The 17,428-nt window shown below is 30.1% G+C and overlaps 2 protein-coding genes across 5 annotated transcripts in view; one reads left to right on the top strand and one right to left on the bottom strand.

The window, feature by feature from the left end:
• LOC118451025 (uncharacterized) overlaps positions 1-3,162 on the top strand; it is a 5,387-nt gene extending 2,225 nt beyond the window's left edge. For both annotated transcript variants that reach the window (XM_085655603.1, XM_035887125.2), the window contains 4 exons: positions 318-736; positions 801-1,506; positions 1,580-1,814; positions 1,920-3,162. In XM_085655603.1, the coding sequence (XP_085511729.1) occupies positions 318-736; positions 801-1,506; positions 1,580-1,814; positions 1,920-2,140 (1,581 nt within the window). In that variant the 3' untranslated portion in view covers positions 2,141-3,162. The remainder of the gene's footprint in view (positions 1-317; positions 737-800; positions 1,507-1,579; positions 1,815-1,919) is intronic.
• Positions 3,163-3,204: 42 nt separating this feature from the next.
• LOC118451024 (uncharacterized) lies at positions 3,205-12,612 on the bottom strand. 3 transcript variants are annotated; one of them, XM_035887122.2, is made up of 7 exons: positions 12,140-12,612; positions 6,031-7,895; positions 5,751-5,914; positions 5,537-5,663; positions 5,176-5,433; positions 4,872-5,093; positions 3,205-4,806 (listed from the first exon to the last, which is right to left on the bottom strand). In XM_035887122.2, exons 2-7 carry the CDS (start codon positions 7,708-7,710, stop codon positions 4,348-4,350), a joined length of 2,910 nt encoding a protein of 969 aa, XP_035743015.1. In that variant the 5' UTR covers positions 7,711-7,895; positions 12,140-12,612; the 3' UTR covers positions 3,205-4,347. The 3 variants fall into 3 exon arrangements, with proteins under 3 accessions (XP_035743015.1, XP_035743017.1, XP_035743016.1); XM_035887124.2 differs by lacking the exon at positions 12,140-12,612 and adding an exon at positions 9,017-11,247; XM_035887123.2 differs by lacking the exon at positions 12,140-12,612 and adding an exon at positions 8,498-8,604.
• Between the last annotated feature and the right edge of the window lie 4,816 nt (positions 12,613-17,428).

The raw sequence follows: 17,428 nt of genomic DNA, 5'->3' as shown, positions 1-17,428 counted from the left end.
AATTTCTACGAAAACAGTAAAACCATCGCGATTACAACTAAATCAAAGATAGGTTACATTTTCTACATAATCGAAATTATTAGACAGGATTTTTCATGTGAACATTAAGAGAACGAATAATAATATGTGATTCATAGTTCGTTTAATGAGCATAATGTTCCCGCGCATTCTTTAAATCATTTAAATGTAAGATATAAATAAATTTAATTAATAAATAAGCGTAAGTCGAAGTTCACTCTTCTGCAATGGGAGATTAAATGCAGTGTGAGAATTTATGTGCGTTCCATATTTTCTTGAAAAATAACATGTTTTTTTAGGATTACGTGAGTGATGTAACTTCAAAATTTCTCCCGGCCGGTCGATCTCCATGGCAGATAAATGTGATAAATTGTTTCTTTCGTGGTGAGGAGTATCAAATTTGTTTAGTTCGGGTTCATCATTTGCTACTTCGTTTGGAACATCTATCCCTTGCTGATTTCCTACCTTTGAAATATTCAACCGAAAATTGGGCTTGCGAAGAAAGTGATTCGCCATTCACGAATCTTTATGTTGAACCTTCGGCACTACCTCGTCTTCATCAGAAGCTTACAGAAAACTTCAGTAATTATTGGAACGAGTTTCTTTGCAATAATGATCCTATTGAACGACCTGAAATAATGAAGAAACGAATAGGAGTCTTTCAATGCGTTAAAATCGGTGTGATTGTTTTGGTAGCCACTTCAAAGGAATTGACTAGGTAGAAAATGAATTGATCTATAATGAACTTATATATATTGATTTTAATCTTTCTTAATTTTCAGACAATACAGAAAATCCGAAGGCCTCAGATTCTTTGATTTCTTCATTATACTTCAAAGAGAAGTTAATAAAAGAAACTTTGGAGTCTTCATAATATTCTATGCCGTTCTAAGAACTCTTCATCCAATTGATACCATCTATGCAATTTTAGCCTGGTCATGGTATCTACTTATCATACTAACTTTGAAGACACCTGTATTGATTTTCCGAGAATTTCAAGCCCTGCAATCGAAGTACAAACATTTCTATCCGGATACTTTGATATCGATGATCTGGTGCTATCTCCCATTGATAATCCAAGCAACGATCGAAGTCTTTTCCATTATGTGGATCGCAATAGGAGCTCCGAAGTTGATATTGGAGGAGCTTTTCTTGAAACATCCTCAAGCGAATCGATTGCAAACGATATCACCCTGTGGTAGAAAAGTCGTGGCTTGGTCCGAAGAGGTCAGTTTGGATGTATTGAAAAAGATTTCCAGTGTGACAGGAGCTACAGATGCTGAAATCCTTTTAACAGCTATCGTCGACTCTCTAAAGGAATATTTTAGACATTCTGGCGTTAGAATTCCGGACGACGTTTTAACTACAGCAAAATTCGTCAATCAAAAAGCTATTTTCTTGCATAATCATGAAACTAGAGGTATTGTCTGTTTGGCTTTACCAACGAGAACTCCACTTTTCGAAGACGATCTACTCGAGATTCTTCAGGTAAACGATTTTACAAATGAAATTCTTTCGAATTCTATAAACTTATATAACTCTTCTCCTACATTTTCCCAAGGTGATACAAAGAAATGTACAAGAAACTAGAGCAAAGCAGAGTGCCATTTATGCCATCACTGCAACCGAAACATCACGTGGTCTGATTTCTTCAATTTTTCCTTCGATACTTCTCAAATTGATACTCAATCAATTATCGAGAAGATATTCATTGTCTCTAACTCATGTTGATGGCGATCTACAACTAGAAGGTGTAGATGCTGCAGTTTACTGGAGACCACCCCAAGGAAACTGCAGTAAATTATTTTTATTTATTTCTTTTTTTTTATATATGACTTTCTCAATGATTTTCTTTGAAGATTATCATAAGTATAATCCAACCAATTCCTTCTTCTTCGTAGATATGTCAATAACTCTGCACAGGTACGGTAATGGAGTGCGCTTAGGTGTTATGGGAGATGCCCTGATTGGTCCACAGCATTCGATTATAACCAGGACATTCCCCAAAAGTCTACAAAATCTTTCCGCGATCGTTGGTGTTCCAAAAACTTCAGTGTTAGAACACCAGAGCCGTAGTCCAAGTCCACATTCAGCTAGTCCAACTACATCACCTGGATATTGATAGAATTACTATATGTCCTAACTTTTGGATCTCCAAGACAACGAAACGTTTCTTGTCGTTCATTTTGAAACATTTAGAAGAATATATTTTTCATTCCAGGATTTTTTTTCGTTTAGAATTAAGACAAAGAAAACGAAAAAGATATCTTATCATATGTGCACATATTCACACGCAAATCATATATATATATTTATATATATATAAATCATATACACAATATATATAATACATACACACACGTGTGATTGATTTATAAGTCCAACAAAGACTTGACGTCAAAGTGAAATCCTACTGAAAGGAGCTGACCCAAATCTCGGCTAACTTATCGATTCCTTGCCTTCCACGTTATTTATTCTTCCGTCTTTCGAGAGTGTATCAATCAACATACAGGGAAAGTATCTGTGTGAACAATATTATTTCGTGTTACGTACATACTTAACATGTAACATTTGACTTTTATGGAACATGATATTTATAATGTACAGATTATACGTTGGAAAAATTTCTTGATGTTATTTATAATGATATATAAGAGATGTAAGAAGAAAGTAAATTTACTTATTTCTCTTGAATTAATCTTTATAAACAAGATAAATGAATATTACTCGAGAAATGAAGATCAATTGAACAACACTCAATAATTTTTTATTGGACGGATTTTCTTTTCTTCAGTATTTTTCTCTTTACACAATTTGAGACTTAATAAAGATTATTTGATTTTTTTTAAATATAAATGAAAACATTATAAGTTATAATTTGATTATTCTCGACGCGTTTATTACGCTATTAAGAACAAAAACATACATTTGAATGTTATGTTTGTTTTATCTCTTAAAGATAAGATGTACTCATGAAGAGTGTATATCTTATTGTCAGTCAACGTGCGCATAAATTTTGTCGAAAATTCTTCTACATATATATTGTAGAGAATTTGAACTTCTGATTGTTAGGAGATGAGTTAGGGCAAGACAAAAAGATCTTATTAATCACGAAATCAGCTTTAATCAGTTTAAAATGCAAATTGTTCTTTACATTTGTATTATTTCTAATTAAATTGAATAAAATAATCTTTCTAAAACTAATTATAAAGATCAATTGACCGTTAATGCAATTTCATGAAATACCTTGAAGAGATATTCTCTTCGTCTTTTGAAAAGTCATTATTTTGAAAAAATTTGTGATATACAGTTGTTATAATATGTATGAAGATAAAGAACACGCATATCAGCATACAATTATTTCTTGAATCGTAAATGTATTACGAATTTCGTTGTATATATGTTTATAAGATACACGTACTTAAATTATGAAATTTTTGTTCGCGCAACTATTCATCGATAGCTTCGATGCTCGGAAGCCCTGCAAAATTCTGCTCCTAAGTACATCGAAGGCACATCTTTTATTAGGCACGACCATAGAGAATTTCTTGTTTTCGATATTACGAAAAGGATTAGAACAAAATATCTTCGAAATTAATCGAAATGTCAAAAAAAAAATATTATATATTGGTTTACAATTATTTATACGAATATTAAGCCGCCTGTAAATATGTAATGCTTTATACTTGATCGATAACCGCTTACGAGTGCCATCTGTTAGTAAGAAACTTTATGATAAGCAACGCATATATACGTAAAAGAGACCGTGTTGCATATCGAAGGCGCTTGAAAAATGTTTCTTACTGACGGATAACGTTAGAAAATTCCAATTATCGACCAAGTATGAAGTGACGTCAATTTTCATTTGCTCAACTCAATATTCACATAAATATATAATTATAGAAAATTTATAATATGAATATATTCGAATCATAATAATGTTAAATAAAGTAATAAACGAACGAATAAATCAATCACATAATATTCGAAAATGATTATCAATAAAGAATTGTTCGTAATGCTCGCTATTATTACTTTAAGACTAGAAATAAGGACTATATGTCCTGGCACAATAGGTATATGTGTAAAAAGATAGTACGATTTGAATTTATCCAATAATTGCCTGAAGTTTCGATTGTTTCAATAAGATGTTACACACCAAATAATAACACAGAGAAAAACTTGTACTAAGAAAAGTAATTAATTAACATTATAAGTTACTCTCGCATTCAATTTTCACTTTTCTATTAATTAAAACGGAACAATTAATTGATGGCTATATCACGCTTCTAATATATCTATTAGACATCAATCAACAAAAAAATTCAACTATGCTTGGTTTTGTGTCAAAGTTAACCGTTCCATTTCAATAAGGCCGCTACCCCAAATCTTTCGATTTTTTGTAAAAGGTATAACACCTATCAAAAGACCAGCTATAATGATCCATAAACCAGCCATCGTAAAAGACATGTCCCAAGAATTCGTTATATCGAATAGCCAACCGGCCAGCGGTGGTCCTAAAAGATTACCTATACCCTGACAGAGCAGAGTCAAACCATAAGCAGTGGTAAATCTTTCCAAGGGAATCAACTCAACCAGAATAACTGGCGTGAAACTAAAACTACTGGCGAAGAAGAGTCCAAAAGATGCAGATGTGATAATCAGTGGGATGTAATACATAGTGAACGTAGACATCAGAATCGTAGATATACCACAGATAGCCAAACAACAAGCATATGTTTTACTGACGTTCATCCAGGGTTGATCACCTGCCCATCCAAGACCGATCTGTAAAATTACCAAGACTATAACTCTGCTAGTGATTTTTTTCTATTACGCATGTTTTGACTTACCATTCCAATTGTATTCGTTATACCAATAATGCTAAGGAGATTAGCACAATCAGAGTCAGAGTAACCATTTCTAGTAAGATGTTCGGCAAGGTAGAAGTAAGGTACGATAAACCAAGTGAATAATAATATTGTCGAGAGCGACATCAACAGAAAATGAAACTCCAGAAACATCGAAAAATCCATCATACCTTTCAATATATTTACTAATTCGCTATACCATTTCTAGAAAAAAAGATTTTTTTTAATATTTCTATTAAATATTCTTCAAATCAAAATCGTTTTTATTATATTCAAATAATTTTACCTCTTCGCTTTCCTTCGCTAACGTAGTCATACTATTTCTATAAATATTTGGACAGCTACTGGCTCTTAATCTATATTTCTGAAGATTTAATGCTGCACCTCGATACATAACCGAATTTCTATGAACCCTAATGTCTTTGAAGTAATGTGTATTTGTGCTAAATTGCCTTCTCAGCCAAGGCAACGAGTCCGTCCTGACGACTCCATCCGTCAAGCCGGGTATATGATGTCTCGATTTTATCTTTTCGGTATCAGTCATCTTAAATCATCCAACACGGAACACATGTAATACTAATGTATATATTATACTAATCTTTTTTCTATTCTAAACTTTTTTCCATATCTTCTAAAGTAAAACTTACTGGTATCACGATGTCCTTTTTTATGAAGTAACTGGTTTCGTTGACGTCATTCAAAATTTTCTTATCGCCATTAATTGTTTCTTGATATTCTGGATGAATATTCTTATTTTCGTCAGCTTTCTTGATCCTAACGAAATATAAACGATTTGAATATTATATCGAGTCAAGGATATAGTACAGAATTTAACGTAATAAAAAAATTAAATCTATAAACCTCATAGACATAGTGACGCCAGCTTTCTTGTAATCATCTCCCATAGAATCATCCACTAATTTATCCGAGAGACTTCGACACTTCAAAAGATTCGGATAATTTTCTAGAATGACATTGTAGAGTCTTGAATTAACGGAGAGTGATTCTAAAACTTCCAAAGGCACCTGAAATCCTCGTAAACAGATATTTCTCCTTATCGCTTATCTTCGTTTCCAAAAAGAGGCAATAACTTCGGCTCTAAATCGTTCAACCAAGTTGATCATTATAATTTACATCCTACCTTCTCGCACTCCTTGACGAAAGTAGGCAAATTGACGACACTTCTGAAAGTTGAACCACGCGTGGCAGCTCGATTAGGTGTTGCTGTGCTAGTACCAAGACTTTGAAGTAGGTATTCCGTTTTGCCACTCTTCAACATCTGTCGAATTTCCTCAACGCCTGGAAATTCATCAGAAAATCCATGGAACGAATCATCGACCTCGGATTTGATGGTGTTCGATTTCTTCGGAGAAGACAATGCCTGTTTTTTTTGTTCCAAGATCCACCATTTCGGATCACGCATGACTGCACCGCAAACAATCATGTTAAAGAATGTACCAGCCAACATGAGACAAGTACCACGCCAACCATATTCCTCGATGAAGAAAGTTGTCATCGGTGCATAAACAAAGGTACCAATACCGGTACCACATGCTCCAAGACCTACAGCTAACGTACGCTTCTTGTCAAACCAATAAGCGATGCTCACGACCGCAGTGACGTAGCACAAACCTAAGCCCAAACCCGCTATGACGCCAAATGTCAAGTACATTACCTCGATGGTGTTGCTGAAGCAGCTCAGAATAAAACCTAATCCCGAAATAAGACCTCCAAGGATCGTCATCTTCCTACAACCGTAACGATCCACTAAAGCAGACATGACAGGACCAGATAACAATGGTACAGCCATGAACAAAGAACCAATCCAAGCTGTTTTCGCCTTGCTAGCTCCAAATTCTTTAAGAAATTCGATATAAAGCAAGCCAAAACTGAAGGATACTCCGTCGGCTATCATGGAGATTATCAGAGAGGCTAAAACGACTACCCATCCCCAACCACCGTCTGGTATACGTGGTTTTTTGTTAACTTCCTTATCTGCGATTGTAGAATCGAGATCATTCTCCAAATCAACGGCACTGTCAAAATCGCTGATGTCTTTTATGTCTCCTTGATATCCAGGATTGGCTATAATAATTGGTATTATCGAATCGTCGTTATTTGGATTTTTTTTTGTCGTAGGACTCTTTTTTGATTCTATCATCGAATTTGGAAAGATCAAACGATGTTCCCCTGTGGTTGAGAACATTCTATTATCCTCCGTACCATCTGTGTCAGGACTCAGGAAATCAAACTTATCTCCTAATTCATCTTCCAAACTCAGTATTCGATTTCTACCGAAATTATCAGGTGACATTGTCAGGAGAGTATCCTTATCCGGTGATAAAGATTCTATACTTCTGTCTATCGTACGAGCTGGTGTTGATTCAAGTAATCTTTCATCAGCTAGACTACTCAAATCCTCGGTGTTACCTGAATCTTGACAAATACCTGAACTTTTGGACGATGAAGTATCGCTGATATGGCCGTCGAAATCGATTCTATTAAAAAAATCAGGTTCAGGAGTTCTGCAAGGAGAACTTGGGAATATTGTTGGACTTCCATTATGCCAACCAACGATAGGTGCCCTTCTTCTCGGATATAAATTTTTAATATCATTTGAAGATAATCGACTATTGATCAAATCCTTCTCCGGATATACCATAACTGTTCGATCATTATTATCGTTAATGTTGTTATTATTATTGTTACTATTGCAACAATCATTATCTATATTGATCTCCGAATTTCCCAAGGATATCGGAAGCCTATTAATATCATTATCACGATCTTCAACGTATCTTGTATTTCTCCGATCGGCCATTTTCACGGCTTTTAAATATAACTATTGCCCGAGTGGATCCAACGACGGGGCCAACCCTTTAGCCCTTGGATCTCGCCCGGAATAGATCTGCCACGCCTTTCTCCTACCATAAGGACCTTCCAGCCGTGCTCGGATACCTCGAATGTCAATCGTTTCAGCATGCACGCTTTCTCGATTTCTTCGTCCTATGAACAATAATATTGTGGTATTTTATTATTAAACTTCTTGATCGATTCAATCCGGATAATTAGAAAGAAAACAATATTATAAAAAAAGAAATTAAAGAGAACAAATATTAACGAAATAAATGGAATAAAATGAAATGATTAACCAGTATACTTGTTCTCGTTTGTATTGCAACTGCTATTATCAAGCAACTAGTAGACAATGGGGTCACTGTTTTTCTCGACATCTACCTACATACTATCTACAGACAACTATCTTTCAATTATGTCCGATTAATGATAGCAAGACATCGTCTTGTATATGACGAACTCTTCGTCACACTTTCAATAATTTGTACGTCCACTGTTACAAGAAAGCCATTAGAATTGATCAATAATATCAACAAAAGTTTTGAAGAATAATCCATCGTTGTGCAATATTCTTTAATTTGTTTCATTAATTTATCTTTAGAAATTCTTAATGAATTCGATATTTTCTCTATATATTGCCGTTTATTATTATTATACAATACATATAATGTTATTTACAACTGATAATTAGTGAACACTCTCAAAAAGGAAGAACAATTTATTTATAATAAATAATACAATTAGTTACTCACCGTCGAGGTAGTGTAAAGACTAAAATACGTGCAAGCATGTGTGGGCGTAGAAAAGTGCGTGCGACACTTGACGGTTTGAGCAAATAATAATAAAAATGGAGCTAAATAGATAAATTACGAAAAGAAAGAAAAATTAGGAATTAGCATCTACAGGATTGGTTAAACGTACAGCATGCAGGATTTTGAATGCAAAAATTAACTCTATTTTCTTTAAAGCTGAAAAATAAAATTGATTAATTAACAGAAAACTAATTAAAAAGCTGAAAATAATAAATATAATAAATAATCACTCCGTTGCCTTATAAAATTATTATAGACAATTATTCTCACTTATTAATTACGTGTTTATCACAATTTAAGTGAAATAATTGTAATTGTTATTTGTTATCGGAAGATCTCATATTACGTAATCAATGTCACATTTGTTAAAACGTAAATTGTTATGACGTAAATGAACAACCTATTATCATGTGGTTACGTGATTAATCTGTAATTAAGCTGTTAATAACAAGCATTCACCTTTATTCATTTTTCAACGTTTTCTCTTCAAATTCATTCATGTTTACAATGAATTCTCCTAAAGAGACTATATCGATCTTAATTACGAAACCATATTTCTGTCTAACTAAAAACAATGAAATTAAAAAGTCATCATAATTTAAGAGTCTTATCATCAGATAAACGTGATACGTCCTCGTGTTAAACATGTTTCCTTTCTCAAGAATTTCATTTTACTCTTTTGTTCTTTCTAATTTTCTTACTTATTATTAAAAAAAGTTAATATTCATTTCTCTTGTAATATAGGTGCTAATAGGTCAACGATCGATTGGTAAGTCAGGGACGATGTTATAGTTAAGCACGAAGTTCAAAGCCATCTCTCTCGTGTACAGATCTAATCTTTCCTAACTCAAGGCCATTTACTGTTAAATTATTTTCTGTCATGAAATAATAATTTTCTCATATCTGCCTTTTGTTTGAAATTTCAATTAACCCGGTTGAATATTAAATAGTGATTAATTAATTGAATTATTATTATTACTAATATAAATCTCTCAACTATATTTATATAAACGTAATGTATGTGTGTGTGTGTGTACTTATTGTATGTTAACGTCAATATTATCATTAGTATTATTACTATTATAATTAATTCAATTTTTGTCGTAAATTTTTAAATAAAAATTGATTAATTTTCTTCTTCTTCTCTTTTTTACGGAAAGAAAAAGATTTCTTCGGAAACATTTATATTCTCATATACGTATAGGAATACTCGGTTAGCCGATGCTTACCATCGGTGGGAGGAAGAGGCATCACCATGACGACCGACTTGGTCGATTTTCGCGTCTCCGTTTTTATCGGCGAAAAAACACATAAAGATAAGATCTTCCGAATCTTAACATATTTATTGATATATTAAATTCGTTTAAAAATTAATAAAATCACATTTAAAGGAAAGAAAATGTTGCTAGACCAAAAAGACAAAAATAACAACTTTTTTTTTATTGAAAAAGAAAAAAAAATCGAATAGGAAAATATGTGAGTTTTTTAACAGTTAAATTAAAATTATATTCTGGTATAAAAGGTAGATTGCAAAAGCTCACTATTTTCTATTTTCGAACTTCCGTTCATAACTGCCACGCCTTGTGGCACTGAAAATCCTATGTAAATCGATGAAATTAAAGCAAATACAGATGATTATCATTATTGAAGTTCCGAGTAGTTTTAGATCAATTATAGACGGATCATCGATCCAATATTTTAAAAACCTTCGTATTTTTAAGAGAAAGAATTCGATTCTAGAAAATTGTATTAAATAGAATGACTATCGATAAAGGATATCAGTTACCTATGCAAATAAATGATCAAATCAATTATTCATATTTTTAACAGTCAAATTACTTAAAGCGATTAATGATTTCGTGTAAATATAATTTTCTTACGAAGTTAATTATTTCCATCTATCCCATATGCAAAATTATTGCAGTAATTATATTTCAAAATTATCTTCTATTCTGAAATGATTATAAACATAAATATGTATAATATATATCTACTACCATTTAACAAGAAGCCATGTACAAACGCGATACAGCGTGACACAGATATAGTCTCGAGTGTCACAGTCCTCGATAGATATAAGTAACATCTATATATATATATAGATGTTACTTATATACACACATATATATATACACACACACATGTATGTATATATGATGTAGAGACAGACCAGCTTTTGCGAATAGTATCGACATTTTTTCTCGAATAAAAATGTCAAGAGAACTTCAAATTCGTGAAGATTTCCGACGATTATTTTTTATTGAACTGTCTTCTTTTATATACGTAAATAAAAAGGAAAAGTAAGATAAGACAACGAGACTGTGAGCTCCGATTTAGACAAACAGAGAATCGTCTCAAGGACGAATGACAGGTCGTATATATGTATGTATGTATGTATGTATATATATATGTACGTATGTATATATATCTATATATATACAGGGTGGGGTATTTACATGGATGGAAAATCTTATAATGAATTATAAATATATGATAATAATTGATGGATATATACAAGATGATCTGATAATTACTATCAAATCATCTAATTAAATTTATAAATATTTTTCAAATTCTTGACTTATACTACTTAACTCTCTACAATGTATTCGTAAAAAATGAATGAAACATTTAAATGATAATACACACATAAACATGTATAGTAATATATATAGTAAACACATATAGTGATTGACAACAGTAACATTAACGTCTTTGTGCAAGATTTTATTATATTAATCAATCCAATTAATTAATTTTTCTTCACGATTTTTCAATTGATTGCAATGCTACCTGCAATAGACGAAGCACATACGTGTTACACTTCTTAAAATATAAACGTACGCAAGTGTTCAATCACGAACGAGTAATAATTAATTCTTTAAAAAAAAAGAAAGAGAAAAAGATATCAGTTTTATCGATCGTTTTTCTCAGTTTGATTTAGTTAAGAGTACTGTCAGAATATCTCTTTACAGATGCTAGACGTAAGAGATTTGGATCAGATCCAAAATCGATTTCGAAAACTTATAACCGTCGTAGTTTCATGAACGAGATACTATTTTTAATTGCGTTTTGCTATAGTTAATTTATATCCGGGATACTATAGATAAAAATTTTGTCTAGACGAATTCCCTCCTTTCTTCTTCGTCAAATTCAAGAACGTTCTCCTTCGGTTATTTTATTTTACGTTAATTAATTATCTATATAAAATCATTTCACATTTTCATATATATATCTTTATATTTTAAATCTTATTTTGTCTATCTTATTACAAAATTAATTGTTGATTTATATCCAAATGTTAAATACATTATATATTGAAAAATTCTGCACCTTTCATTTATTTATCTTTAACATAATATAAAAAGTGCAAAAATAAAACTTTACGCTATGTGGACAGAACTTTTTAATAGATCCCGATACTTACTATGATTAGTTAAACTATAAATATCACATTATATACATTTCTTTTTTAATATAGAAAAAAATCGTGTTTTAGAAAAAGAAAAAAGAAAGGAAAAAAAACAAAATTAAGAAAAATACGTAGAACAATAATACCGAACAATGATTAACCCGACTTACCACGAAAGACTTATCCGAAGTTCGCTCGAAATCGATCCAAACGTAAGTAAAATACGTCTCGCCCCTTTTCGAATTTTCGCGGAAAAACAATGGACACCTTCTCCCTCTTCTCAAAACTTTAAATTTTCACGAAATTTTATTCCCTTTTAATAAAATATCGTAATACCTTCGGTGTGATTTTTTAAAAATATTTTTGTTTTTTACTGAAATTGTTTTCTTTTTTTTTTTTTTTTTTTTTTTTTTGATGACACGCACACGTGCGAAACAAATGGAGACAAGGATAGATTAATAGATAGAAAGAAAGAAAGAAAGAGAGAAATGAAAAAAATTTCAAATCACAGAGAGGGTTGTTCAACGAAAAAATGTGCGCGCGCTCGTGAACGTAATAATAAGACAACTTCTCTTTACGAGGAGACACGATAAACTGAACGAAGTGAGTTCAACACTGTAAGCAGCACGGAAAACGCGTCATTCAGAGAAGGTGCAGAAACAACGCACCTGTATCCGGCGTTCCTGAGAGCGCATGACGAGAATCTCTCGCTCTTGCGCACTGCCACTATACGAGGAAAACACGAAACGAATTATCATTTTTACTGGTGTGTCTACTATCTGTATATATGTACATATATATATATATATATATATATTCATGAAGTTCGAAGATAAATCCCGATCCTCGTTGAATTTATAATGCTCGAAATGAATCAATAAAATTACACGAAACGCGAATATATTATATTTTATATAAAAATATTTTTTTCTTTTTCAGATTTAAAAATATAAAAATTAATTTTTTATACTTTATGAGAAAATTGTATATGTTTATACACAACATAAAATAAATAATATATACATATATATATACACACAATATATATTTATGTGAAGATATATATATATATATATATAACTTTGTGTGTGTGCATGTGTCATATATTTATGTGGCTTTGTCCATTTATTGTCCTATTATCTTCTTATTTTTTATCTTCTTTCCTTTTGTAATTTTACTATATAAATTATCATTCTTTGAAACACAACAAATATTTGAAACCAAGAAAAAAAGAAAAGACAGATGATAACCCCTCTATTATACGATATAAGAGAAATTTTAATAATCTTGATGCGTTTTCTTATCACACAGGAGTGTTATTAATACGTTGCAACATTGATATAATCAGTAAGCATATGTATGTATATATATATATGCATGCATGTCTATTTATAGATGTACGAGTATCTCAACTCTTCGTAATGAAGCTTTGAACTCAGTACTATAAAATGAAAATGAAAAAAAAAAAAAAGAAAACAAAAAAAGACAAGTAATATGCAACAACTTTAGTTTTTTATTTCGATGAAAAGAAATAAAAATCTTAATTAGAAAATGGAAAAAGTACAGATTGAACACAAATGAAGTATTAAAGATGTTTAATAAAAGGATTTACTTAAAAACATAGAATGAATTTTTGTTTCTTTTAAACATAGATTTTTTATTAGATAAGAGAGAAGCCGGATTGTGCTATTGCTTCCTCAAAATTAACGATCAAACAAATCCTCGACGCAACCTCCAATTAAAAGACCTCATTAACTCTTTCATTCATTGCATATATATATATATATGGGTGTAGGTATATAAGAATATTTTCCTTATTTTCCGTACTTATTTTTTCTGGTCTTTTAATTTGCTAACTTTAAAACTACAAATGGAGGTGTCATCGATCGTCGCGATCGATCAAAATTGATCTTATCATGTACACCTTCGTACATTCGTAATGTGATTATTTTTGTCTTCATAATAAAATATTTCTTTATATACGTTTCCTAGATACGCCTTCTCGAAGCTACGCATGCGCGAACTGGCGCAATCATATAACGCATAAACATACGCACTTTTTAAAATATCTTTCATTCTAGCACAATCAGACGAGAAAGTTTTCCGAGTAACCTTACGATAACTTTACAATTAAATGCACGCGTTAAACTTCTTAATGATTACCTATTTTTCATTTAATAAATATTTTTAATAGAAAAAAAAGTCGTCGAGTACATCAATTTTATCAAGAATGAAAATATGTATATATATATATATGTATATATATATATATATATATATCGATATATAAATATATCGAAATGATTTCAAAGAAAAATATTAATTAATTAATATATTAATTAAAAAATAAATTCTTCCTTTTTTTCACAAATCAAAACAAAATAACAAAACGAAGATCTTTGAAATATTCTAATGTATTAAAAAATTAACATAAAAATCAAACAAGAACAATTCTATTCATTTTGAATAAATTTCGATTGTCCATGTATATGTGTATATACGTATGTACGTACATTCGCATAATTATCTTACGAGTGTTTTAAATTTATATCGAATTTTCTCTATAGTAGCAATTAATTGTATAGTTATCGCAATATATATATATATATATATATATATATATATATATATATTACATTATATATATGTGTGTGTGTGTATATATATATATATCTTTTTAGCTAAATATCACAAAACACACCGATCGACTCGTATCCGTAAACACAGCGAATGGTTCAAACTCGGATATTATATATTAATACCGATACGATTCCAACACTACGTATTTATGTATTACACATACGTTCAAAAAACGGAATACCACATACGTTTAAGTGAAACTTCGAATTTTTTTCTTTTCCCTTTATTTTTCATTTATTTTTTTTTTCTTCTTCAACTCTACCCGCGAAAAGTAGATATGAGATAATAATTCTAAATTGATACGAAGGCCACGTGAAACTATATACTCCGCGTAAGACGATGTTGTTGATCCTTCGGATTAAAGGGCACGCATACATTCATTCTTTCACTCACTCACACGCTATACAATCTAAGCTATCCGTTTTTTCTTGTAGAATAGTTCACAATGCTCACCATTGAATCCACTGATTCATCATCACAGAAAAGCAATATATATATATATACATATCCCATTATTTACAAACGCTTCTTTAAATTACGAGTACACGCCATCTTGATGATTATGATAATGTTGATGAAACGACGATGACGATGATAATGATGATAATAATAATGAAGTTAGATATATAGTGTGAAGAAAAAGAATAGAAAACAATTACGTGAATACTCAAGAATTATGTAAATCAGTTAGTGATATACATATGCACTTGAATGATAAATCTATAAAGAAAAAAAAAAGAAAGAGAAAAAGATAGAGAGAGGAAAGAGATGCCGCATAGTGCATTGAAAAAATTCATATAGCAATTATTCATGTAGCATATATATAAATATATATGTATATATATACATATACGTATATATATATATATGTATTATATATATATTATATATTATATATATACTATATATATGGCATATATATATATGCTACATAAATTATATATATACCTGTGTATGTGTACACACACACACAAATATACACACATTAATAACTAAAAGGCGTTATCCCCGGATAACTTGTCAAATTACGTCACGCAACATGTGTGAACGAAAAAGAAGGAAACTATAAACACTAGTAGACATCTAACAACGATCATGAAAGAATATGAACGGAACAAGGTCGAATACTGTGCCTCGTGAATTGATTCCTCGACACCAACGATTCGCCATTCTCCCCTATGTATGTATTTGTGTCTTATATATTACGTATGTACGTGTGTGTATGTGTACACTATATATATATAGTACATATATATATATATAGTACATATATATATATATATATATATATATATAGTACATATATATATATATATATATATAGTACATATATATATATATATATATAGTACATATATATATATATATATATATATAGTACATATATATATATATATACATATATATATATATATATAGTACATATATAGTATATATATATGTATATGTGTAACGTAATACAACGCAATGTTACAATAATGTAGGACAATATAAGGTAATATAATTTATATAATGCAGTATGCTAATAATTAATATCCTGAGATTCGAAACTGCATATAGCTGTCGATGCTCGCGATACCAAACAACTTTCTTTTCTTTATTTTCGTAAGAAACGTTTAAACGAATCTTATAGAGATCTCCGACGAGCTGTACAAATTCATACTACAGCCAAACTTTCTGTGTTCCTAGTTTGTACGTATTTCTATTGTAATTATCTCTTATATATGACTATAGTAAATTTTAAATCTTTGTTCTTACACAACTGTCGCCCTTTGAAGTGTATCATCCAATCACGAGACAAAATTCTTTGGCCTTGGATCACGACTCTCAGAACATTATCCACGATAATGTTGATTTCATTTGTTCTTTTTCTTTCTATTTTCTTTTTTTCTTTTTCTTTTCTTTTCTTTTTTCCATAATCCTTTATCCTTCTCTTTCGTATGTAACAAGCAATATGTAAACGTCAAATCGATCGTTTTCTTTAAAAAATTCATAAGTCTATCATTCTCTCAGATATAATTGTAACGTGAACGTTAACGAGAACATGCTTCTTATGAGCTCGACGGATCTAACTATATATTATCGACTATAGATTGCTTTTTTATTTTTATTTTCTTTCTTTATCATTATTTTTTTTTCTCTGTTTATTCATTATGAGAGATAAACATGCAAATAACAATTTAAAAGTTTGAAAAAGTCGAATTTGTAAATTACCCGTCTCAAACGGTTTTTTTTCTTATTTTTTTCTTTTTTTTCTTTTTTTATTATTATTTTTTTGTAATATTGATCGACCGACTTTGGACCTACAAGATACTTCGTTATTTCTTGTTCTTTTTTTTTTCTCTTACTCTCTCTATTTTCTACGGAGGAACCATAAAACGTTCGACTGGAATAATATTAATAGTAATATTAGTAGTAGTAGTAGTAGTAGTAGTAGTAGTAGTAGTAGTAGTAGTAGTAGTAGTAGTAGTAGTAATAATAATAATAATAATAATAATAATAATAATAATAATAATAATGATAATAATAATAATAATAATAATAATAATAATAATAATAATAATAATAATAATAATAATAATAATAATAATAATAATAATAATAATAATAATAATAATAATAATAATAATAATAATAATAATAATAATAATAATAATAATAATAATAATAATAATAATAATAATAATAATAATAATAATGATAATAATAATAATAATAATAATAATAATAATAATAATAATAATAATAATAATAATAATAATAATAATAATAATAATAATAATAATAATAATAATAATAATAATAATAATAATAATAAT

The sequence above is a fragment of the Vespa mandarinia genome, chromosome 3, assembly GCF_050613455.1.
Source record: "Vespa mandarinia isolate Hongniang chromosome 3, ASM5061345v1, whole genome shotgun sequence".
Classification (NCBI taxonomy): Eukaryota; Metazoa; Arthropoda; class Insecta; order Hymenoptera; family Vespidae; genus Vespa; species Vespa mandarinia.
The sequence above is the reverse complement of the archived record's forward strand: the minus strand, read 5'-3'. Positions and strand labels throughout refer to the sequence as shown.

Coding starts and splice junctions, on each gene's coding strand:
- LOC118451024 (XM_035887122.2), bottom strand. CDS start 7,710: ATGGCCGATCGGAGAAATACAAGATACGTTGAAGATCGTGATAATGAT. Junction 5,434..5,536: donor AAAAGGACATCGTGATACCA/GTAAGTTTTACT, acceptor GGATGATTTAAG/ATGACTGATACCGAAAAGAT. Junction 4,807..4,871: donor TAACGAATACAATTGGAATG/GTAAGTCAAAAC, acceptor GTAATTTTACAG/ATCGGTCTTGGATGGGCAGG.